This window comes from Calidris pugnax, unplaced genomic scaffold (assembly GCF_001431845.1).
Source record: "Calidris pugnax isolate Ruff unplaced genomic scaffold, ASM143184v1 scaffold44, whole genome shotgun sequence".
In the NCBI taxonomy this organism is placed as follows: Eukaryota; Metazoa; Chordata; class Aves; order Charadriiformes; family Scolopacidae; genus Calidris; species Calidris pugnax.
This window is the reverse complement of record NW_015094506.1, coordinates 10,130,257-10,155,436: the sequence shown is the minus strand read 5'-3', so window position 1 is coordinate 10,155,436 and position 25,180 is coordinate 10,130,257. Positions and strand designations below refer to the sequence as shown.

The window sequence follows — 25,180 nt, the reverse complement described above, 5'->3', positions numbered from 1 at the left end:
AAAGGAAAGTTTTTAATTCTCTCATATCAGCAGCAGTTAACTTGCAGTAGAAGAATCTAACTTTTACATAAATGAAGAGCTGAGCATGTGAATAGACCTGTAAGAAAATTATTGTTTTCAGTAAATGGATAATCATAATGGAGCAATTAGACACTGCACTGTTTCTAAAATATGAAATATTTAGACAGTTACAAGTAATAGCTATCTATTTCTTTCAGAAAGAATGCTACAGATGGTAAGCAACTGCAGAAGGAGAATTTATCATCTCCACTCACTAGTCAGTCACCAGGACTGTAAGACTGCACTACATTTTATTTTTAGCATCTTCCTTCCTTCCTCGTGTAAATGAGTCAGTAGCAATAAGGTAGGAGAATGTTTGAAAAGAAGGAATAGATAAAGAGTCACCTTTAAAAGCAAGCAGAAGAAGAATTCTGCTGCAGCCTTTTTGGTTTTTATGTCTTTATTTAACTGCAAGGGAACAAGGTGACTCAGTAGTGACCAGCAACTCAGACAGGCAGTAAGACAGGCTTCCCTCCCTGCCCCACAAAAAAAAAAATTAATAAGTAAAGTGCATGATTACAGACAAGTACACTGCTGCTAAGACCAGTATGCTACATGTCATTTAGCTTGCACTGTCATACAGACGGAGCCAGAAAAGTGAAATGGAATAAACAACTTCTGATGGGGCCCTTTGCAGACAGAGCAAGCGAGGGAAAGTGCATGAAAACAGTATGAGGTAATTTATACCAGCTAGAAAAATACAAAAGCTTCCTACTGTGCATGTGTAGGGAAGTTATCACATGGCATTAGTGGATCAGTAAGTGTAACAAAATGGAAAAAAAAAATCAGCTTAGAAGTAAGATTGTTGTTGAGATAGCTCTTACTAGCTTTGCAAAAAGAACGAGCAATTCAGGGGAAAAAAACCTAACAGTATTTATGAAATGCACTGTGATAATGCCATGTGAGGTTTTGCAAACACCTCACTTTATTGGCAGAAAAGAAATATCCAAGTGTCAGGATTACCCAATACAAAGAAAAATAATGCAGCCCTTAAGGCTCTCTAGAAGTGTGGAGGAAGGCATCTACTTTATAGAGTTTTTAGCATTTTTATTATGCAAGGCTGAAAGTATTCTTGTGAAGAGAAGGCATTTGCAACACTCCTAATGTTGTAAAGGAGTGTTTTAAAAATGAATTTAACAAAACAGAAGTACAACAAAACAGAACACCTTTCCCTCTCTACATACACAACTACAGCAAACAACTAATTAATATATCAGTCGTATCATCATATACCTTATCTGGAGTCATCAGCACAGTAGGCTCAGTTTTTATTGCAGACGGATGAATGTTAACAAACATTCCCGATTCCAGCAGACCTGTTGATCTGACACAAAACAGCACACACTTTCATTTTTATTAATGTTAAAATTAATGTTTCAATTCATTTTTTCCTATTTCAGGAACCAGAGACAGCTGCTTCTGAACAGAATTTACATACCTTGCTGTTTCATTGTCTGTTACAAAAGTCGGAGTTGCAGCTAACGGGCTACGAAGATCTTTCCGAATGTAGATCTTTTCTGTAGAAGCTGCACAGTTTGAAGATTTTTCTCTTGACACTTCAATAGGTTTCCTCTCACACTGCACAGCTAACACAGCAATATGCAACTATTAAGTCAACATCCCAAATTACAGGATAAGAAATAATCCTTTTCGCCCCCCTCTCTTTATTTAATGTGCAATTTTAATAATAATTCTGAAAGTAACAAAAAAAAAATCCCATGACCAACAAGCTAACGACTTGGGTAAAAAAACACAACACACCAACATGATTTGTTTTTAATGAAATGATGTAGTAGTCAAAGTCTGAGACCAAACATATAAAGACTAAATTTTTCAAGTTACAATTAAGGGAGAAATCCCCTTATATCTTATTTTATATTCTCCCTCTCTCATTTTCACTGTCCCACACTCTCAGTTCATTTGTAAAGAACCCACTGTACCCTTCTTTTTCCATAGATTTTCTGGGTTGAACCTACATAACTTTATGCACTTGAAGAAACTTCTCAATTTAGGATCTTAGACAATACAGAGGGAAAGGGACATTCACAAAGTTCAGTTCAGATCATTTAAAATCTGGGTGACATCCTGACCCACAATCACTGACTTCAGAGATTAAGCAGATTTTTAATTTGAATAGCTCAGTGAAACTAGGTGGAAGAATCTGGGTTTTAGCCTAGAGATAAATCACCTTGCTCTGGATGGATTAGAGAACTCTAAAATGAAACTTACACTACTATACTCTATGGGGAACTCCCTAGCTCTACGTAATAAAGCCAAAGGAAACTAGTTTACAGTTTGATTTTAGAAGTTTAATGAAAAAAATAATTTCTGGAAAAATAACATAACTAACATAACACTTACTGTAAAAATTAATAAAATGTATTTACAAAATACAATTTAAAAAAAAAATACGCAATAAGTTGTTCTTCCACAATTTTCAAGTGATGCAAGTCATTTTATAAATTGGAATAAGATCCTGAAAGAAAGTGACAAACCAGGCGTACACATAATTTAAAATATGCATCAATTCACCAGCCTCATAAGCAATGGCTACTGGCTAGCAGAGCCTCTTTAATATTGTACTGCATGTGGAAACTGTTTAAGCCTGTAAAGAGAATACTGAATGTTCATTATTTTAAAACACAAAGCCAAATAGGAAAACAACCTATTTTTTTTCTTCAATTATGCTGTTTTGGAAAATGTAACTAAAGAAAAAAAATTAAAAAGCTTTTGAGTTAGTAGTAGACTGTGATGCAATTTTCACATTGACAAGTATTATAAAACCAAATGTTGTAATACCATGAAGCACTGGCAATGCCATTAAAGGTAGCCCATAGCCCACGAATGGTGCTTTGAAAGGGTGGGAAATGGGGGCAAAAAAGTCTTTTATTATCCTTTGCTAACCCTGTAATCACCAGCTGGATTTGAGTTTGCTGAGGAAGGGCCAAGACTTCTTCAAGGGACAAATAACCCCAGGGAGGGGGCTACAGCACAAGATGGTGCTGAGTTTTCCTTCCTCTCCCCACTTCACTGAGGAATGAGACTTCTTAACCCGAAACAATCCTCTCCTCCACTCAGTATTCCCCCACGACCCACAGATCCCTTTCCTGCCTTTTGACCCTCAACCCCAGAGATTTTGTTCTGCTTGAAAAGTCTTCTGCGGCGGGACGAAGTGCTGCCAGCTGAACAAGAAGGAAAGGGATAAAGATTCGCTTTCATCGCCCCAGTTTCTCTTCCCTTTCTGAATTTCCTCTGTGCTGGAAAAGCGTTACTGGTTTCTGCTGACAGAAGCAGGGCTGTAAGCAGGGAAATGTCCACAGAGGTTCAGGAGGGTCAGCAAAACAGAGCGGGATGGCAGAGAGCAGAGCACAAGACTAATATTGTGTGTACAGCAACAGCGTGACAGTGTCTGGGCTGAAGAATTCATATTGCTCCATTTTCTGCGTATTTAGTATTCTGGTAACTGCTGTGGTATTGCAGTGTCACTACATCCAATGTATGGAAATCTAAAAAGGAATTTGAAATCTGCAGGAATCGGTTAAGAACTGAATTCTAGATCACAATGGATCTCTGCCTTGTGAATAACTGTCTCTGCAGAGCTTTGCCAAAAGTGAACAGCAACTGCCATTTATCTCCGTTGTGGAAAAAGTGGCAAGGAGGTAGAAGGATTCACAACGTTCAGAAATTTAATTTACGCATAGAAAAATTGAACTGCATAGATTAAAAATGAAGATGGAGACATGCTTGACATTTGCCACCCAGGAATAACAATTCATTAACTTTTATCACATGCAATAGCCTTATTAAGTTTGTCAAGCAACACGTATGCTTGAAAACATTTCAGGCTTCTCGTACGCCAAACTTGTACAATTCTTTAAAGGAAAAAGAGATAATGATTTAAAAACATAAAAGCAAGAAAACAATTTGTATTAATATAAAACATATATTTCGTAGCACAAACTTCAACATAGCTGCCAGCTAAAAGAAGTGACACTAATTCAGACTTACAGTCTTGTTTCATCCCAAACGCGATGCATCTCTGCAGCCTACAGTACTGACACCGGTTCCGGTGGTGTTTGTTAATGACACAATCTTTTGTTCCTCGGCACGAATAAACTAAATTCTTCCGTATACTCCTTTTAAAGAATCCTTTGCATCCCTCACAAGTTACTGCTCCATAGTGACGCCCTAGTTACAGAACAGCATAAATCACGACATTAATTTTACATTGCAATAATATTTTTTTAACTTGTATCTATTAAAAACAAAGTATTTGCTATGTTACCCAGAAAAAGAACACTTTTTTTCCCCATGGGTTACAGATCTTAACATATGTCATGGCTATGAAACAAAGTGAACCATTTTTATAGTTCTAAGCACATAAACAGGACAGATTTTACAAACAGGCAAGTTGTTTATTAAAGTCTTGCTGAATCTGTTGACAGCAGTGTTAAAAAAAGCTAAGAAAACAGGTTAGCAAGATCACAGAAGAAACTTTTTTAATTTAAAGACTCTTTAGCAATTTTTTTTACGATGTCCCTACAGTCAAGCCAGTTACTGCTCATTACAAATTCATTTGTTGAAATTGTATGCATTAAATCTAATGGAACCGTGGAAAGCGCAAACATGACATTTGACAGCAGGAGGTAATCACTTCAAAGCTTTACTTTCACCTTTCATTTTCCTAACATGGACATGGTACATCCTTAGTTCTTTCAGTAAAAATTCAATGAAAGAATAATCTAAAATAGCTAAATAACTTTTTTAAAAAATCAGTTCTTCTCTGAATTTTCTAATATATAGTGCAAACATTAAAATTTCTAGGATATACTACAGAAAAAAGTCAAGTTTTAAAATTATTTTTCAGAAGTAAATTGTTTTGATTCTGCTGTAGCACAAAATACAAATATTACTAAAAAGTACTGGTTCTGTTAAGGCATGCTTGGCAACTCCAACAATTTTAATTCTATGATCCTGAAGAAAAAAAAATTCTAAACACGAAGATCACTGACAAACACTCAAAATATATACTGCAGAGGCACTAACGCTGCTCTTTGAACTAAGTAGGACACACTACAGAAATAAATCTCAAATATGTCCTAATTTAAGTGAAAAGGTATTTTTAGATTCTTTCCTCACTCCTCACACACTTTTTTTTAGATACATCAGTCTCAGCTACCTGAAGCTTCTAGAAATTCAAATAGGTTTTCTAGATTCCTTTATCATAACCATGTTACCACACTATTATAATGTGAAATTTCTAAAGCATCATATATATTAAAAGAATATTACCAAGTGAAATATTTTCACATCAACTGGATTGTGAATACTTAATATCCACCCTGCAGAGCACCAGGGTAGCTTCTTCACCTGCTCTTTGATGTGGCTTCTCTGACTCCAGCTTGGAGGTGTCTGCGAAGCACTGCTTGTCACAGAGGAGGCTCCCCAGAACCCGCAGCTGCTTAGGAAACACGGCACTGTCCCCAAATTCACTACCACTGCTCGATATCCCCAGGCCAGGACAGGGGAATAGCTCCTGGGATCTCCAGCCTCTGAAGGGATATTCCAGCCCTCCACTGGGGAGCCCTAGAGGAGCCTTCTCAATTGGAGCAGACGAACCAAGTCTTTGCCTTACCTTTGGCAGAAATTTCCTTTGAGATGGGTGAAGTCTGACATGTATTTAGAGCTCCAGGAAGTATATTTTTAATGTTAAACTTTTCCCCCTGGTCCCCCATTTTTATACACTTTATTCCCATCACTTCCCAAAAGGAGCATTTAACAGCAGCTGTCATATTTTGATGTTACTGGAGGTCCCTCATACAGACTTCACTGACAAACCCTAAGAATCTTCTAATGGAACAACCATTTCCTTACTTAAGACTAATTTTAGCTAAGTAAATGAAGAGCCAAGTTAAATGTCTCATCTCTCTTACACCCCATTATATTCTGTAACAAAGAAAGTGAAAAGAAAAAGGAGCTTTCAGCTAAACTATGCTGAGGAACAGCCCTTATAGTTATCTCTATTTTTTTTTTATAAAAAAGACAAGACATCCTCTCAGTAATTCCACTCTGACAGATCTGGAACATCTGCTGACAGGAGCACATGCAAAGGGAAAGTGGGAGACAGAGTTCTCCAGTGCAGTGCTCCCACTGTATTTCTTTCCAGTCTCTCTATAACATTGCACAAAATTTAGTGCATGAAACATTTTTCTTTTCTTACCTTACCACTCTACTTTGGCAATATACGAATATACTTTTTAAAGCTTACTGTCACTGGAATTGTAATGCATTTTTACCATTTTAATAATGGTTCTTCAAATAACCAACTGTCCTGCGCAGATCCCATATTAGCAATTTTTTCATATACTTCCGAAGTCTTCCTTGCTTACCGGTTTCATATTTAAAATAATGAACAGGTTTCTCATATATTCTAAGAGAACCTGTCAACAATAACAAAGTGCACCACGTGACCTTATTTTAAGGAAGAAAAAACTCTCAACATTGTTGCTTAAGTAATTTTATCAGCCAAATTGTTATAATGGAAAAAAAAATACGGATCAGCCTAAGAAAAAAAGGCAAAAATTATCTGGTAGAAAATGTTAAATTATGATGAAAACCAATAATAAATCCCATGTATGGACACCAGAGTACCATTTAGTGTAGTTCCTCACTGAAAGAGTAGTGTATTCTTTCTGTTTGTGCATGTATAGATATATATATATATATGTATATGCATGCAAACTGTTATATAGCTTCAGAAGAATTTTAAACTGCTTTTATGAAATGGCACCACCTTAAAAAAAAAAGAAGAAAGGAAAAAGTAAATACCTGATGCCTTGTCTCCACATACAACACACAGATCAAACACTTTATTTAGGCCCTGTTCATTGGGGGAGTTGTCTGTTAAAATCTGAAAAAAAGCGTGAAAGAATTTCATTTTTCTTTTTCTTACCATCAAGAATGATTAAAATACATCTCATACTTGTGGTTTTTCTCTAAGACAGGGAACCAAATCTACAAAGTTTTCTTGACTACGTTTTACACTCTTCACAGACACAAAGGAGCTACCTGCCATGCCACTGTGCTCCTTTTAAGGATGGAACAAAAGTTTTACTTGTTATACTTCTGAAAAGAATTCAAGATTTCATTTATCTAAACACTACTTCTGCAAAATGGATCAACATTTTTGATAAACATTTAGCATCTGCATACTCTTACCCTACGTTCAATTTTGAATTTATATCATACTGACTTCTTCACAGTACAAAAAAGACTGAAGTGTTAGACAGATGGAACAAAAAAATCCCTTTTAAAGGCTACTATCTCTACATTCAGGTTTATTAACTCCTTTTTTTTTTATAATACACATAAATGGACCAACAGAAAATGTACTCAGGACACCACTGTTAACTACCAAGTGGTATATAGTTTGGCTTTCACTAACAGTTTGACATTATTATCATTATTATTATCTTGTCTTATTCATTTATCTCTGGTACTTATAAAGCTTCATTAAGCACATAATATTAGAACCCCAGCACTACAGGGGAGGTGCAACAGCCTTCCATTTGATCTTTAAAAACTCTATCCTACTGTGACATAAACAAAGCACAGCAAAAATTCAATTTAAAAAAAGGAACATACATATCACAAGTAACAAGCAAACATCATCTGGACAGAAGCAGAAAAGAAAATATTATTTTCTGTTTAAAAAGAGATTATAGTTAGAAGTTTTAAGAGTTTCTAACTTCTACTGTGTCTTTATGGGAAGTCAGACTCTCTCATTTTTGATTTGCATTTTCAAAACAGGACCTCTGATAAAAAGAAAGGTAACTTACCAAAAGAGAAATTACCCTACCTTCTATAGAGAAAATCAAGAAATCACTTTTTTCAGAAACTTTGGAAGATAGTATAGACGATATATACAGAACATTTAACAAGCATACTTGTTTCTAGCTAGCTTTTGCTAACAATACTGTCTCAGAGATTCTTCTATTCTGTTTTCTTTTAATATAACACCTTTTTAAGAAAAATAACATTGGTGAGTTAAAAGAATATTAACCTTTCAGTCCTTCCTAATTTCCATTTTTCATATTATGTGTTTTCATGATATTCTATAAAATATATATAAATAAATTCTAAGTCCTTCCCTAAATGAAACCTGTACTGAAACGGGAAGTTCCACATAAGGAAGGACTACAGAATTGGGCCCATGAGGAAATAAATATCCCAGACTCAGAGAACTCATCAACTGACCTTGAACATGAGGAATAAAAATTGATTATTAAGATGAAGAAGAGCCACTGAATGTAAAACAGATGATGGGAGAATGAGCCTTGCCAAAAGAGTCAATGTAAAGATAAGATGTAATAAAGGAAAGGTTTTTTTGCCAATTAACGAGCATTTCAAATGAAGGCTACAGAAGAACAACATAAAAGGTGAAACTGCAGATGAAAGGATCGTTTAGGGGAGAAAATATGAAAGATCCCAAGGAGGATGTAGTTGAACAACAAATGAACGGTACTCTGTATTTCATGAACTTTACATGGAAAAAAGAAATCTCTACATATGCTTATTAGCTGACCATAGAACAATCTAAGTAAAGTGACAGAATACTCTATTGCCTCTCAAACCTACCTATTTTGCCTGAACTGTCAATCAGAACCAGAGCTTTCATTTTTTTGTCCAGACTTCTTCTATTCCTGGATTTTGTCTTTTAAACCAGCGTGGCTGGTTTCAAAGCCATGTCTTAAGTTGTCAACAGTATTTTATATGGATTACTTCAAACCATATCCCACTAGTTTATATTTTTGTTGAGGTTTACCTACAATACAAAGTGTATGATACCACTGAACATGCTTAAATGCCTCTCAATAGGATTGGTTTTTGCTACTGCTCCCCTATTCATAGCAATCAAATTCTTTGCAGCAAGGACCTTGGGTGTCCATTTGCAAAGATTTGTGAGTTTCAAAAAAAATATGTAATGTATAATACAGAAATATGTTTCAAGCTTACACAATATGTGGGTAGTGAATCAGAGTGGTGGACTGGCTCCCAGATGAGCGCAAACTCAAAAGATCAGAGGTCTTCAGTTGAAAAGAGACTACTTGACAGAGTCTATAACAGTGATTTATAAAAACAACAGGATCCTTTATAGCTCTGTGTTATACTGCAAGAGATGCCTCATTAAATACTTCTCTCAGAAGATCAAATCAACTAAAGTATTCTTTGCACATCATACAACTATACTATAGGAAATTATGCAGACCAAAGCATAGATGGTCTGTATAAACAAAAAAAAAGGTTGTTAAACATCAGTGGCAGCTATCAAATATGATGGTCTCACTGCAGTCTCCAAAGCACGAGGTTGCTCTAAATCATCAGCTAATGGCAGTGAAAGGATATGCTCAGAAGGATCATTATTTACTTGTCCAGTTTTTAATGTTTTTCCTTAAGCAACTACTTCTGGTCATCATGTAAGTGTGATACTGGGCTAAATGGACTATACACACCGATGTATTTTAAAAGCGTTAACTGTAGACAGGTAAAAAATATGCAATAACTACACTTTAGCTGTCGTGCAGTAATCTACTTCATGCTGAAGGAGCTCGCACCTCCCAAGTCTTGTGTGCATGTTCTCATCCGTGCCATCCCATCCTCGCCAGGTGAGGATATGGGGCAGAAAGCCTGGAAGCTGGGGAATGAGGCACATAGAACGTGCATGGGAGTAAAGTGCACTGGGGCTCAGTCTGGGGAGTTACAACCCTGACCAGTTACAATCTCACAGCAGTAAACCCAACATGTTCAGTGTTATTTTCCCACCCCACACTGAGTAATGCACTTCCCTACTAAATAGCCTCTCTGACAAACTACCTTGGAGTACAGTTCACAGAGCTGAACAGTAGTTACAACAGCGTAGGAAAAGGAAAACAAGCAGAAGGAAATGTTAAGTGATAAAGACGATGGAGGAAAGAGTATGTTTTTCAACGATACTTGAAAACAGACGGAAACTCAATGAAGCAGAAACAAAGCACTGTTGGTATGGCAGGAGCTGGAAATGACAATAAAAATAACAGTATTCTTTCTAATGTCATAAGCCAGGGTATTAATTTTAAAAGCAATAAATTTACCAAAAAAAGAGAAAAGTTTTCCTCATAATTTCTAAATATTCATGTCAAGCCCTAGTGCAAGGAAAAGCATACCATTACAAAAAAAAGACTCAAAAAAGGAGAACGCAGACAGACATATTTGGAAATAAAACATCTCTTCTCATCCCATTTGAATCAAAATTATGAAATAAAGTGGATTATCTACCTGGATGTGTTGTGCAGATATATCAGGGGATGCAAAAAACAGTTGGTTGACACCTGCAGCATCTGGAGTTGCTAGGATAACTTTTCCTGGAGTGGAATCTTGTCTGGCAAGGATCACCTTGCTTGGGGTAGAGCCATCATGATTTGTTAAGATGAACTGCTTGCCTGCTGAGCTCTGATCAAGTGCTGTAACAATCTGAATCTTCTGGCCCGTCTGCTGATCTGTGACAATCTAATAATACATTTATCTCATATTGTTAGGGTAATTTAAGTTCACCTTTGGGGCCCAATCTGGGCACTTAAAGAAAATGGGAATTTTGCCTTTGACATCTGTGAATCAAGGAATCAGAGAAGCAGGATCGTCTTCCCCTCTGTCACACAAGAGTGAAGGCAACTCAGGCAAAACCTTGGATTTCCACTGTATTTGAAACACACTTCAGTCAAGGGCGTTTGAAGTCAAAACCTTCATTCTCAAGTTTTACAACTGGCCCGTGCTTCTACAACATTACTGAAACCCTTGACAATTCTAGCACCCAGAATTCCAGGTACATCTGTAGCTCAGCCCTGGGTTATGAGAAATCTTAACTCTTGAACTCACTGAATCCCACATGCAGTGCTTCGCACCTCCCACATCTGGCTGCTTAACAAGAAGCTTCCTAAAACCACAACTGTAGACTTCCAAAGGAAAAAGTAAGCACCAAACAGGAAGAGAAGCAATAATCTTGTTGCATGTATATAGACATTTTAGGCTTAATTTTTGAGGAGCTTTTTATTTACATATATATTCCTAAATAAAATAAGTAAAACAAAATCTCTCTCCTTGCCACTTATTCTTTTTTTAAAAGGAAAAACTTATTTTCATGTTTCATTTCATAATCAAGACCAGACCTACAGATTGTTTTTTCCATTTTATCCCTATTTTCAAGCACAAATACAGCAGAACTTTATTCAATAATCCTCCACTAAACGCCATTTTTTGCCAACTTTGTCAGGAGATTATAATCCTCAAAGAAAATAATCAAGATTCCACGTATCTTCCATTACAAATCTTACTTTCAGCCAGTTCCTGCCTTTCTCCATCAAAATGCTTATATAGAAAACTTCCTGGTTTATTCTGGACACTAAGGAGAATCATCCTACAAAGACTGTTTCCTGCAACCTATTTTTGAATTACAGATCAATAAAATAGCTCCAGTGATTTTTTTTTTTCACTATAACCAAACATTTATGTCCATATACCCATCCCTAACATTTATATGGTCCTTATTACTGATGAAATTATTTCACAATCTAACACTTATCATAACTAGTTTCATGTAATTAGGGCAGCAATATTAATAATATTTTCTAGGTGGAGAATGGGCACAAAGAAACTGACTGAGGCCTAATTTCACACAAGTCTTTATCAACTTTGCTATTGCACCTTCACACCTAGCTTTTTACTTCCTCTGAATGTTCAATATACTTAAATTTGTTTCAAAAACCTGTGTATAGCTTATGTTTTCAAAAGATAAGCAGCGAGAGAACAAAAATTATTGGGTATCTAATTTCAGCAGTTATAAATCAATATTGCCACTTTCAAATGTTTAGAAATTATGAGTTTCAAAATATACAAAAGGAATGTGTTTCCTTCTGGTAGCCTTTTGCTATTAACGTTTTTATGGATCAAATTTCAAAGTTTTTCTCTGCAAAACACAATTAAAAGCTTATTTAAGAGAGAAGTCCAGGCAAGCTGATAAAATTCCAGAGGCTAAAGAACTAAGAAAAGAACATAAATTATCATGAGATTTGGGGTGTACGGTGGGAAGATAACACAAAAACCCACAATAGTTATCAACATGATTAGTACAGGGATTTCTGTTCAGTTTTCTCAGATATCCATGCGTCCAGGACCACAAATGACTACAGTAGTTTCTTATTTCCTCCTTTCAATTTATGTTGGTTCCATATTCTTTAGAAGGCAAACTTCCTTGCCCTTTTAATTCCCTTCTTTGCTTAACTTTCTCCTTCCATTCCATTTTTCTTCATTTTACAGTCTTTATTTCTCCCGTGTCAAAGATATTCTTATCTAAAATGTTACACTGTCAAAACTTAAAAGTGCAACTGTATGTACCTCAAAAAAAGCGATATACTTTAGTTAGCTAGGTTTATACAAAGTATGGTATAAAATTAACTAGAAATACAGCATGTCCCAAACAGTGAAGATACAAATTTGAACTAAAGTTGAAATTATTTTTTGGATATATATGCTAAATTATCTACTTTCATACTACGGTCCAGCTGTATTTTTAAAAGGTATATACCTGTAGAAAAACACGGCAGGACAGGAGGCAGAAGAACCCTTGCTACTTCACACAATTCACTTTGCCTCCTATTTAACAAAGAGTGTCCCAATTCTTCAATTGGCTTCCTGCAATTCTAGGGGGATGCCCACGTAGTTTTCACTGCATGATATAGTAGGTAGAGTGTTATGTTAAAATTGCTACAAAGCCATTCAATCTGCACAAATGGTTTCTGCAGCTGTCAAGCATTTCACAGCGGCATTAAAGAAAGTAGTTTAAATAATTAAGCCCAGTTTGTCTGCAGCTGACCTCTTAACCGCCATATACCTGCAAAAACTATACCTAAATCGCAGTGGGACTCAATGGGACACCAAAGTATAATAGCCTGCCGTACCTAAATGTTGAGATAAGAGAATAAAATTATGAGAAAAAAAAAGAAAACCACTTATCTTCTCAAGGGAATCCATCAGGGCTCAGTGATAACATATTATATTTCTTAATAATATCTAAAACTAAATGTTGCTAAAGGGATCATCCTATAACACAGGACTATATTAATTCAGGATTGTCTGCTTAAAAAATACACTTCCGCCGTGTATTTCATCGAAGCACTCTCATGATAATGGAGGACAGTATTTTCCTTTAGTGCTTTTAAGCCTTGTCTACTAACAAGTTTTGACTTACATTTGAACATCATTTCAATAAATTAAATACCTCAATAACTCTTCGTGCCTACTCTAGGGAAAAAAGAAAAGGGTCTAAGCACAGAGGACTAATCCATCTGTTTGTAACAGAACTAGTTTTGAGCCCAAATGTCTGTGTAACAAATGTGACACTCAACTTTTATCCTAAAGAAGCAAAATGTTAGTATTCCCCACAAAGGGTGACTAATGAAACATGTTTTAAAGAACATTTTACTGAGGACTTTGTATTTCAGGATTTCGGATAATTATTTATGTGCATTTAAAATAATAAAGGAAAAACATTGATTAAAAATATAAACTCAAAAAGATTCAATTTAACATTTATTCTGAACGTTTCACTGAGATGTGTATGTTCCTACAAACTATTTTACTCTTCATATAAAATCTGCTTTAAGAAAAGTTTTCATTACTAAGTTCTATCTCACATCTAGTTTATTATTATTTATATTGGTGACATGTTGGTAGGTGCCTGTTGCTGGAAGGATGCCATTCTACTGAATGCTGTCCCACACATATCAAGAGACAACCCCTGCCCCAAAGCGTTTACCATCCACTTTGAAGACAGAATCAATGAACATGGCAAAAAAAGACAATGAACAAAGTAGCTGGGTTACAAACAAGTGATCTTCTAGCTACATGAGACGATGAAAAACTATATTAAGGTTCCTATCCCTAGAAATACAGTTCTTCCATGTTCATCACATTTTCAGCAATGCCTAACCAAAAGTATTCTTCCCCTGCCCCACGAAAAAAGGTGACCCACAGGGGTTAGAAGTCTGCCACTGGCTTTGAACCAACAGTCCTGTCCTGCTATTCAACAATAAAGGCTCATGGGTTTATATGTCATCGTCCCACAGTCAGACCCTGATGCTGAAAATACATTAAATGGCTTCAGACTACAGCGACATTATAGCATACAGGTGTTGACAAGGAAAACGGAGGATAAAGAGATGGCGGTTAATTGATTAACATATATAAGTTAATAAAAGGTACAGCTGTACACAGAGTGTAGAAAAGGAATGGAGGTAGCTGAAAGAATAAAGATCTATTGAATAGATAAGACTGGTACCATGACTAGAGCGCAGGCAGCGGGTGATAAAACAAAACAAAAGATCGTGTATGGCGGGGCAGGTGTGAAGAGTCTTGGAAGGCTGAAAGCCTGGATGCAGTGCACCGAAACAGGAAAAAACAGTGGAAAATATTGAAGAGTGAAGCCAGAAGAACAAAAAGCAGCCAAGATTATGCTAGCAGCTGGCTCACTTAAATGAGAGTGTTTTTGTATGCAACAACATATATCTGAGGATATTTTAAAAATTTATTCTGCAGTTCATATTTTTCTCTTGGATAAAATTTAAAACTAAAACGTTTGCAAAGACTTGCCTGAATTCTAAGATATAAAATATAAAGTTCCATTCCCCAAATCCTCTTTATCTCCATATACACGTATCTATGTTGATACAACTACCCACATTGCCAAAAACTTCCTACCCTCACTTGGAGATTATTAACTGGCCAGGCTATAAATTAGCACACCGGGACAGATACCATTGGTTGGGACAACCAAAAACCAGTATCTTCCTCAGACACTAGGTTGCCTTGCACTTTTTCCTGACTTTTATCAGTGATACAATGCCGTATTTCCCTTCCTCCCTGCTCCAAAATGTAGAAACGTTCAACAACTCAGTTGAATTACCAAATCTAAAAATTATGCCGTTCTTAAAGAGCAATATTGTTATAGCATTGGGGAAAGTTTTTTTCTGTTCAGTGGTTATAATTTTTTTGTAAATCTAAAAATTCTTAGGAGAGAAAAAAAAGAAAATTGGAATGATGTTTTATTCCTGTTTATACAGAAATGGTCTCTGACATCCAGAGCTGAATATTTACATTCAAGCAAATAATATGATGCAAATAAAAAAGAACCATATGTGAAAACTCGCAGAAGTAACAGTCCATCTCTGCTTTTAAAATATATCAGATGAAGCATACCTGTATACGTTGTGGTAAAGAGAGGCCTGAATCTGCAGGGACGATCTGTATTCGTTGTGGTGTCCCATCCATTAGTGTTTGTGTAGCAGCTTCCTGGGAATGGGTAATCTAGAAGAAAAAAAAAGAAACAAATGTAATGGATTGACAATGGACATCCTTAGGGATGAATACGCCACCTTAATGGACAAAACCCTAGGGTTTCACCAACTTCTGATTTCTCTGCACAAGGCAATAGAAAGTCTGAGACACTCTTACTGTATAAGGAATGCAACTGCTTGCAATCTAATTTAATAGCTTAATTTTGATAGTTATAAAATTCTATTTGTTTCACTGTTTTAAACCCATTTTGAAACACCTTCCAATTTGAAATTTAGAAACACATCAAGTAAAACAATTCAATGTTGACAAGTTCATGTAAGTCAATCAGTATTTATTACTGTTGATGTTCCTGAGACACGGACTAAGCACAATACTTTTCATCATAGCTGTGCTACATTTACACTAAAATATTTTTACTTCAATGTCTTAAAGTGACAAAAGAATTTTTGTGTGGCAACATAGCAATTGGCCTTTTCTGTTCTTCTGCTAAAGCAGTAAAACCAGAGCAACAGAATTCCATACTGGAAAACTATGAAGAAAGTTAGAGAAAATTAATGAAATGCATGAAATAGGCAAGAAGTGTATCTTACAACAAATATAAATCTCTGTGTGAATGCTCTTGGACACAATTTGTGGAAGTGCTTTAACAATTATCAGTATTTTAAAAATTCTTCACATGCTATAGCCACAGGTATATGGGGGAAGAAGTTATTCATTAAATTATCTGCCAATGAAAATTAAGAAGTACAGCTGCTACGTGCAGAGGCTTGGTCAGAAAGGCTGGACTTTTTGTAGTACAAAGGAAGTTTGTCTTCATAGTGTTTACAGATACCTTCAAAATGAAATCTTTGTTTAAAATTCCTGAACTTTTTGCAGTTCAAAATCTCTGGAACATCCTGCAATTCTGTATAAATAATAATTCTCAGTATTTACACCATCATAAAAATGCTCCTCTTCAACTGCTGCCCTTCCTCCCCTCCCAAGAATTAATACAGAGAATATAATTGTACATCTGCAGTAAAGGTACTGTTTCCTAACAGGTTGAGAGCTTTTTTGTTCCTCCTGGATGCTGACTTTGCAACCACCCCACCAGGTAAATGTTAGTACCAGCAGAAGAAAGGATGCAAGAACACACAATGGGAGGTGAGGATGAGAAGGGGAAGGAGCGGTGGGTAAGACTTCCCCTTACAGCAGAAATACAAGCTCTTATCAGCCTAATAGCCGATTTTGAAATTTTACCTGAAAACGCATTACTTTTGGTACCAGTCTCAGCTCTTACAATTTACTCGCTCCCATCTCTTCAGCTTGGGAGGTGAAACTGGTTGGTTAGTCAGCCAGTGATACGGAACGGGACACTGATGCAGGTTAAAAAGCAGCCCAGCAAAGAGACAAACAAAGGCTATTCTTAGCACAGATCAAACCTTCAATCCAGATCTCCCCAGTGCTCAGAAGCAGACGCATCAGAGCAAATGAGAGAGTGGGATTAAGCTGCTGGGGGCATCGCTTAAACTGCCAGCAGCATCAAAAGAAATGCTTGTCAAACTACTGCAAAAGCCGTTTTGGAACACTGCTTTCTAAAAATACCAGATCTTTCATGAGTATGAGTATTTTCCATACTCAAACAATTCATCTACTTCTTTGCTTAAGGACAAAGAAGAGTTTATTATACAGCAACATTCAGAGTTTGAGAGAGATACTTTCAAGCACTAAAATTCTGCATCAGCCATTCAAGTGACATGTACACGTGGTGATTTACAAGCAATCGGAGCTTTATGTGCATTTATCTTTGCTTTACATAGCCATATATTCTATACATACTTTATGCTTCCTCCCTTAAAACATCATGATCTACATGTCATGTAAGGCAAAACTGCTCTTTGACTGTCAGCTTGACAGTTTTACTTCTATACAAATAAAGTTTTTTATTGCAGTAAAAAAAAATACTGATAAGAATAACCACAGTATTTGTTAAAAATTATATTTTTATGTATATGATAGACTCTGTCTTGACAAATACGTAACTTTCCTCTGCTACTGTTATCTGGCAGGACTGTGAAACCAAACCACCATATACTTAGTGTACCCAACCACAGATTAAAGGAAAAAGATTGCTGCGGGCTCTTGACAGACAACCTCCCTACCTGAGAAAAGGAATGTGATCTTGGTGTAAAAATATCAATTATCTCACACTCAGCAAAAGATGATTAGCAGTTGGCAGAATTTCAGAAAAGATAAACATTGTGCAATCCTCCATATAGGCAAGGCTACAAATTTTTATTTTAATAAATTTTTCTTTTATGCAAAAAAGCCATAAATTAACAAAACCATGTTTGTGAACATCATCATAAAATCTTTGTGATAACTTAGTGTTTTAAAATGCTTCACGAACAAGAATTAATATTATAAAGAAAACAAAATCTGTCCCAGAAACTTCTAACCATTATTTCAATGAGTCACAGAAGCACCTTCCATTCTCCTCAGAACGGAAACCATTGTCTTTTTCCTTTCATGTAAATCTTTCTTGTAAATTCAATTAAAACTATTTCAACGTTCAAGAGAATTACAAACGCTAGCAAAAATACCACTTAAGTTCCACAAACCTTTAACTATGGTTTTCAAGGCTTACATTGAATACAAACAACACCATGCAACTATAGCCAGTAGGTCACAGGCAGGTAGGAATGCATGATATCAAGGCCACTTTCCTTGCTGACTCCACACCTTTGACAGTAATTTTGGCTTTCAGAGTCCCACCTTGCAATGCCCAGGGTGATGCTTTCCGGTCCTTCTAGCCACGTGCCACGTGGGGCTGCACCTTGTACCACATAAGGGAAATGACTCCAACTGGGAGGGAGAAGACCTTCATCCACTATCCAGTAATTATTTTTCTTTCCCAGTTTTGTGTACCACACATTAAAACACAGAGTGTAATGGCTCCGGTACTCATTAGAGCCTTCTCAGACCCTACTCAATGCACTAACTCAGCAGAAAACCTTCCACTTGTTTTGGCTGGGTTAGCTTGCTGCTAGCGTGGAAATTAAATAAGGTAAGAAAAAGAAATGGGACTTTCCTTCTCCCATGGCACTGAGATACTACGTCAGCTCACTGTCTCATGAAATCACATTATGAAATTGAGAAACAACCCTCACAGAAGCTGAACACCATCATCACACCATCCTCTGTTCCAAGTAGAATGTACACTTCAGCTGGCTTTGACTAGCCTGTAGTTAAAAAAAAAACACCCAAAACCCCAGGAAATACAGCCCTATTTAGACCTCAACAAGAAATTAAAATTATATTACAAAACCAAAACTACACTAGACATGCCATTTTCATTTATAAAGAGAACAAGCGAGAGAAAGAAAACACCACACATGATGTAAATAATTTATGTCCTTTAAGACAGCGTTCACAACACTCAGATGCTACAACAATAAAAACTGTAAGAATTTATTCAGAATAGAATTAACTATCCTGTCCCCATCCCCAATCTTTCTATTTGAAATCAAGACTAAGAGGAACTAAAATTACTTGAAAAATAAGTCCATGTCTAGACAAGGAATGAAGAGTGGATATTTCAAGCTAAAATTACCAGTTATTTAAGATAAATAAGATACTGCTTGTACCTAATTTAGAGCGGTGCTAATTTTAAATGGACTGCTAAGATTAAATTGTGCATCTCCGGGAGTTCTCTGGCTGCAGTACACAGATTCTGCACACAGGTTACAGAAAATGAAAACCAGAAGTTCACAGAAACAAGAGTTCAATCTTCCTTTTGGCTTATGCCAAACACCAACAAATATTTCACAGGGAAGAGCATGGCAAACCTTTAGTCATGAAAACAAAAAAGACAATGGAAGCAGTTGCTTAATTGGAAAGTAAAAGGTATATACTGATCACTCTCTTGATTGTAAATTTTCTAACTGAAACTGAGCAAAGCAATTGTACAAGCAGAGGGCTCTCTGAAGACCACTCCCCAAAAAGCAGAGCTGAACAGCCAGTCACTTACTGGATTCCTTAGCTTCATTTCTGTGGGGCAAACTTTGGCAAGAAAGACTTTGCAGCCCAACTTTAAAACAGACATAGTAAGATTTTCTAGCCTTTCATGGGAGAGTCTTTGGAAGCTTTGGGTGTAGTAAAAATTATTTTCTCTGCGATTTTGGTTTTCACATATCAGTCTGTGCATTTTATTATTCAATGTCTCTTAAATAGGACTCAAAATTTATGTACCTCTCCCATTTGCTGTTCAATAATTTGATGGGCCAGTTCCTCTATGGTTGCCATGATCTTTAATCACCAGAATTTCCTGTCAAAGAAAGGAGAGAAGATGCTTAACATCTATAGCCTCAAAAGTAAAAACATCTTGGGGAGAATATAGTTCACATAAGTAAAATAAGTTCATAGTTGTCTGAAGGTGACATCCCTACAGAATTTAAAGTTTGATTATACTATAAAAGTAATCATTTTCTATTTGTCAACGTCTGTATCTTTTTCCTCAAATAACTCACATAGTGGCTTCCTATTCTTCCTCCTCTGCTCTCTTAAAAAGCAACAATATAATAAACTCCCTGTGAGAACAGAAGCGTATTACTGACCATGACATCAGCAGGGACATAATTGACATCTTAAAAACTGGAACAGAGCCAGTTTTGTTAATGGAAATCAAGGGGGGGAAATCTAACTTCTTCTGAACTCATACTGATTTTTCAGTATTAACAGGAGTGCTTAAATGTCTATTTTGTAATTAATAGAAGGCACTACTTGGAAGGCAGAAAACACATGTTTAAAAAAAGATGCTGTTTTGCCATCAATACTGTGTTGCAGCATAAGAAGTCCAAATCTCCATAAGAAGAATTTTCTAGGCACTACTACATTAATGCAGTATAAAGTATTCAGATGCATGCCTTGTTTGTTTGGGTATCAGTTTACAAATATTCACTAGGCAGTATTTAAAAGGAACATATACAAATTATGAAGCACCATAAACACTTAATTTTCCTAACAAAGGCTGTATTAAAAACACTGTAAAACTTCTCATAGGAACAAAACGGTTCTCTTGCACTAATGGATTTGTCTATGTAATAAATTTGCTTTGTTTCAAATATACAAGGCACTCAGGTTGTACAGCCTCCTCATTGCAGATGAAGTTACAAAGATGCTTAATACCAACACACATATTCCTGTATTAACATAAGAATTAGTGGTGTCAGTATAAAGGATTTTTTACATGGTATAAAAGATTTGTTTGTTTATTTATTTATTTATTTCATATGCAGGAATGGTGCTGTGCAACCATACAACAGACTGCTAATGAAAGAAGTTACATGAGTAGAAAAGATCTATCTAAATATATATAGCTAGTTGGTTTTCATGCTAACTTTGCTAGAACTCCTAGGATCTAGCTCCTACCCTAGTGATCTCTAAACTTTCTCCATCAACTATGCAAATATAACCGTTAAATCATTTTGGAGCTCACTCTGCTTTTATAATTGGAAAGAGATACCTCTTCTGACTAGGGCAAGAACTGCAGGCCTTGGAAGCGTGCATAGCGGTATACTAAATCCTGACTGATGTATGGAAGACTATAGAAATATTTGGGCACCGTAAACCATTCTTAATCACCCACCAGCATGCTGCACTGTTAGTTCAATTAAGACAAAAGATGACAGACATACACATAAAACATATGAGACTGAAGCTTATGTTGGAAAGTATTATCTCCTTAGAAGATCTAGTAAATGTCAGCACCCTCACAGGCGCACCCTCTTAACACACTTCTGCACGCACTGAGCTGCAGCACTGTCACTATTCAACTCAGCCAACCTATTCCATCAGATGTTTTCTTCTTTTAAATAACATACTTACTAGCAACAAAATATTGCATTGTTTACACACACAGCGCCAGCAATCAGTACTATCACATAAAAAAGACACACACACACGCAAAAAAGAAAAGCTAAACATCTTAAAAGCAAATCAAGCAAATTAGAGAATTATTTAGTAAGTCAGACATACTTTTGGGAAAGAGAGATGTACTTTTTGCAAAGAGTAATTTCAGAGGAAGATCTTAACGTTTTGTGGCAATTTGACATACCAGAAATATTGTGCATATGATGATTTTTTGCAAAATAATAAAAGTAAGCTACCTAAAAGGCTTAAATTCTAGTCCGATCTCAGAGCTGATCCCACTTTGAATGAGGTTTTGGACTGGAGACCCCCTTGATATCCCCATGCACCTGGAATATTCTACAACTCAAAAATGCACTGTTTTCTTAGATACTGAAACAACAGTTGCTTGCAATTACAAAAAAAAATCCCCAATATTTTTAAAGCAGTTTGATTTGCAAAATCTTTTGACCGCCTCCATAGAGGTCTACTGTGCAGGTATTTTCAAGGACACAATAAACAACTATCTAATTTTAAAGTTTTACTTCACTGAGTGTCTAGTTTAAAGAGCTATGCACAGGAAAGCTTATTTTGAGCATTTTAAACCAATTTTATGGAGAATACGTGTTTCCCTATGTTAGCCTTTTGAGACAGCAGTAACATCTTCCATTCTGCAATCACTATCTCTAGCATTTTCTACAGCATTTTCCCGAAAGAAACTAAACTGTATCAGTATCATTTTCCCATCAGAAAAGCTAGGTCTATAATCTTTTGCATAACAAAGCATGATCATGACCACCTCAATTTTAGCCACATTTACTAACAGAGCCTACAGTACTTTATTTTATGCTTTTCTAAAACTTCTAGTGTTTTGCCCTGCAGAATTAGCATCTTCCAACAAGACTACTGAATACTAATTATTACTGCTATAGCTGTGTTGCACCAGCTCAGCAGCGCATGGAAATTAACAATATAGTACAGTGAAAAGAAAAGCTTAATTTACTGTTTATCTAGTAAAAGTCTGCAGTCAAATACTGAACTTGCACAGGAGGCAAAATCTGCAAAATAACTTTTACAGAAATTGACTCAGACATGAATTAAAAATCCGTACCTATCATATCTGTGGCACTGAAAAATTATCATTAAAGACTCTCTTTAATGTTTTCTGTCATACAATTAGTTTAAATTAACATATCAACACATTAATGTTTTTGCCACAAACTCAGTAACTGAAAGATGGGGAGATCTGATTTCTCCAATCCTTCACGAGTACTTTGTCCACAATCTTAACACAGAGAAAGGTTTTTTCTTTTTAATGTAGGAGACTCAACACTACCTTATTCAAAACAAATCTGTCACCAAAAGGGCTAGCCCTAACCTATTTCTTGGCCTGGGTTTCCAGCCTCTCTTCCCGGTACCTGCACTGCTACAGCTGTAATTTCACAGCCAGCAGCAAAGTTTTATTTTTGTCTGTGTTAGTTCTCAGCCCAAGGAATGACTTGCACTTGCTTTATTACCATGCAAACACTACTGCTGTACCAGCGGTGGAGAGGAACTGTAGATCACACCTTCACACAGCAGCAGCAATTTGCATCATCTTAAGCCATCTGAAGTCTCCCATACTTTCCCACAGCTCTATAAATTGTTATGAGATGAGCCTTGGAAATACGACACGTGTATTTTTGGATCTTACAGATGAACCTGGTGAAGAAACAAGCAACACAGGATGAAAAAAGCAACATACAGCTATAGGACAAAACAGGCAACACGTATGATAGTGAAGTGGCCCAGCAGAGACTTCTGGTCCATAAGCTAAAGTATTGTATAATTAGGAGATTGACAGGGATCCATCTTCTTGCCTCATCCCCTATTTCTAGGAATGGTATTATTTTCTAATTATGAGAACCTCAATAACTCAAAGCTACTTTTAAGAACAATGTGAGGAAAGCGGCACAGTTATAAAAGTTTCCCACGTGAGCTTATTTACAGCTAATCGTTGTGTTCTCTAGTAGAAATACCCTTCAGCATAGACTTTTCAACCTCTTATTAATTACCCCTCCAATTAACAGATATTGACCTTTTGAAGTCCCAACACAGAACTAAATGGCGTCTCATCTTTGAGATGTTGGACTTTGTGTTCTTTGCCATACTGCCACATCCTCACCAAGTGCATGGGGAGAACTGGTACTGGCCATGGCAGAGCTCTGTATTGGTGCTAACAACTGTCTGTAACAAGATCTCTCTCTCGTGAGCAAGACGAATAGCTACCAGAGAGAGCAGGCATTTTTACATTATTAATTCAGTGTTATCAAACAGCGCTAATAAAATATTGAAAATACTCAGCTCTCTCAAATCCAGAACCGGCCATAGGCATCCTTTATTCTTGCTGTTAAGAGCAATGTAAGTATACTCTGTTTAACTCTGAAGAGCAGTGGAAGAGATTTTCTACAAGAGATTCCCCGTCTTGATGATGCTTTTTTTTTGCAGGAATTCTAAGTCAGTGATGAGACAAAAAGTAGGAAGGAATTTGGAACAGAATAAGAGTGTTACTCAATCACAATCTCCAAGATCTTCTCAGTTATAGCAATATAGTCTAAATGGCCCCAGAATAAACAAAGTTAAAGAAAAAACTAATGGCAGTGGTAAGCAAATTCTCTGTTTAGAATCAAACTGCTTTAATGGTGATAACTGTTAAATCAAAGCCTAATGAAATGACAATGAACTATGAAAGCCTGACTAGATAATATTCCCAAAGCAAGTGATGCTCCTATCTTTCCCCAATCAGAAGAATTTTACTGGTTAAAAGATTTTCTTTAAAAAGCGATTCTCAGAAGCAAGAGAGAGAAACCTGTGTTCACATAAGTTTTCAAACCCAGGTATTTCTGAACTTGAAGAATGTCACCTCTCTGTTCAAAGCACCTTCAAGGAGGTTTTTCCTCTATCTTTAGAGAATGACTTGTAAGTGGCACAGCTCTCAGATAAAACATCCCTCAAAAAAGCATAACAAACACTTAAGTACCTATCATAGAGGGTGTCAACTACCACATAAGCACAGCTTTTAAGAATGCTGCTTTTAACATTAATGTTTCACTGTACACCTGACAGTGCATTTTAGAAAAAAAAAAAATCCTCTTTTACCTACAAGTAGTTAACAATAAAAACTGAGAAAGTTAGAGGGAAACTCATCTTGAAACTGCATACATTCTTGACCGTAGCAATGAATTCACCAGCTATGAAGTACTAATCCAGTGTATCCCAATATATATATATATATCCCAATATATTGTTGAGACACAGAAACCTCAAACCAAACCAAAAGCTTTTCAGCTGCTTATCCAATTGTTCTGTGCTGCTGGTTAGCTCATCCTGCAGCTCTGAGGCACGCTTCTGCAGTGTTATCCTGGCAGGAAACAAAAAGACTGACCTTCAGAATCCGGAGGTGTGTGCTTTAAGGCATTACTTTGCACCTGCTGGTTTGTTCTTCTAAAGCAGATGCGACTGCCCTCACAGCTAAGATGTACGAGTAAAACAAGTTAGCTTAAAAACTGAAAGTGATTTAAACTGACATGTTTTACCTTGCAGTAAAGCAGTGATGGCATATAACTTGTATTCTACTGTGATGCTCCAGCCATAGGGAAACTATCTCACAAAGAGGCATAAACCATTAGAAGTGAATTTGTGGAACTTTATCTAAAATAGGCATCTGTTTCTCATTTGAACTAGACTTGCAAGAACAGAGTACTTCAAGCATACAAACAAGACTGAACTCTTACGATGAAAAGGAATCTGGAGAACAGGTTGAGGCTGTCCTATGTCTTCATGCATGTTAGCATACCTTTACAAATATAAA

The 25,180-nt window shown here is 36.3% G+C and overlaps 1 protein-coding gene across 6 annotated transcripts in view; it reads right to left on the bottom strand.

The window, feature by feature from the left end:
* Nucleotides 1-25,180, bottom strand: part of NR2C1 (nuclear receptor subfamily 2 group C member 1) — a 57,006-nt gene that overhangs the window by 20,003 nt on the left and 11,823 nt on the right. The window contains exons 1-8 of one of the 6 annotated variants that reach the window (XM_014964024.1): nucleotides 22,848-23,229; nucleotides 19,675-19,750; nucleotides 15,346-15,453; nucleotides 10,375-10,605; nucleotides 6,889-6,970; nucleotides 4,069-4,248; nucleotides 1,499-1,646; nucleotides 1,294-1,384 (exon numbers count right to left, since the gene is read on the bottom strand). In XM_014964024.1, the coding sequence (XP_014819510.1) occupies nucleotides 1,294-1,384; nucleotides 1,499-1,646; nucleotides 4,069-4,248; nucleotides 6,889-6,970; nucleotides 10,375-10,605; nucleotides 15,346-15,453; nucleotides 19,675-19,728 (894 nt within the window). In that variant the 5' untranslated portion in view covers nucleotides 19,729-19,750; nucleotides 22,848-23,229. Of the gene's footprint in view, nucleotides 1-1,293; nucleotides 1,385-1,498; nucleotides 1,647-4,068; nucleotides 4,249-6,888; nucleotides 6,971-10,374; nucleotides 10,606-15,345; nucleotides 15,454-19,674; nucleotides 19,751-22,847; nucleotides 23,230-25,180 lie in introns of those variants that run through there. The other 5 variants (XM_014964025.1, XM_014964023.1, XM_014964026.1 and 2 more) reach the window with 5 other exon arrangements.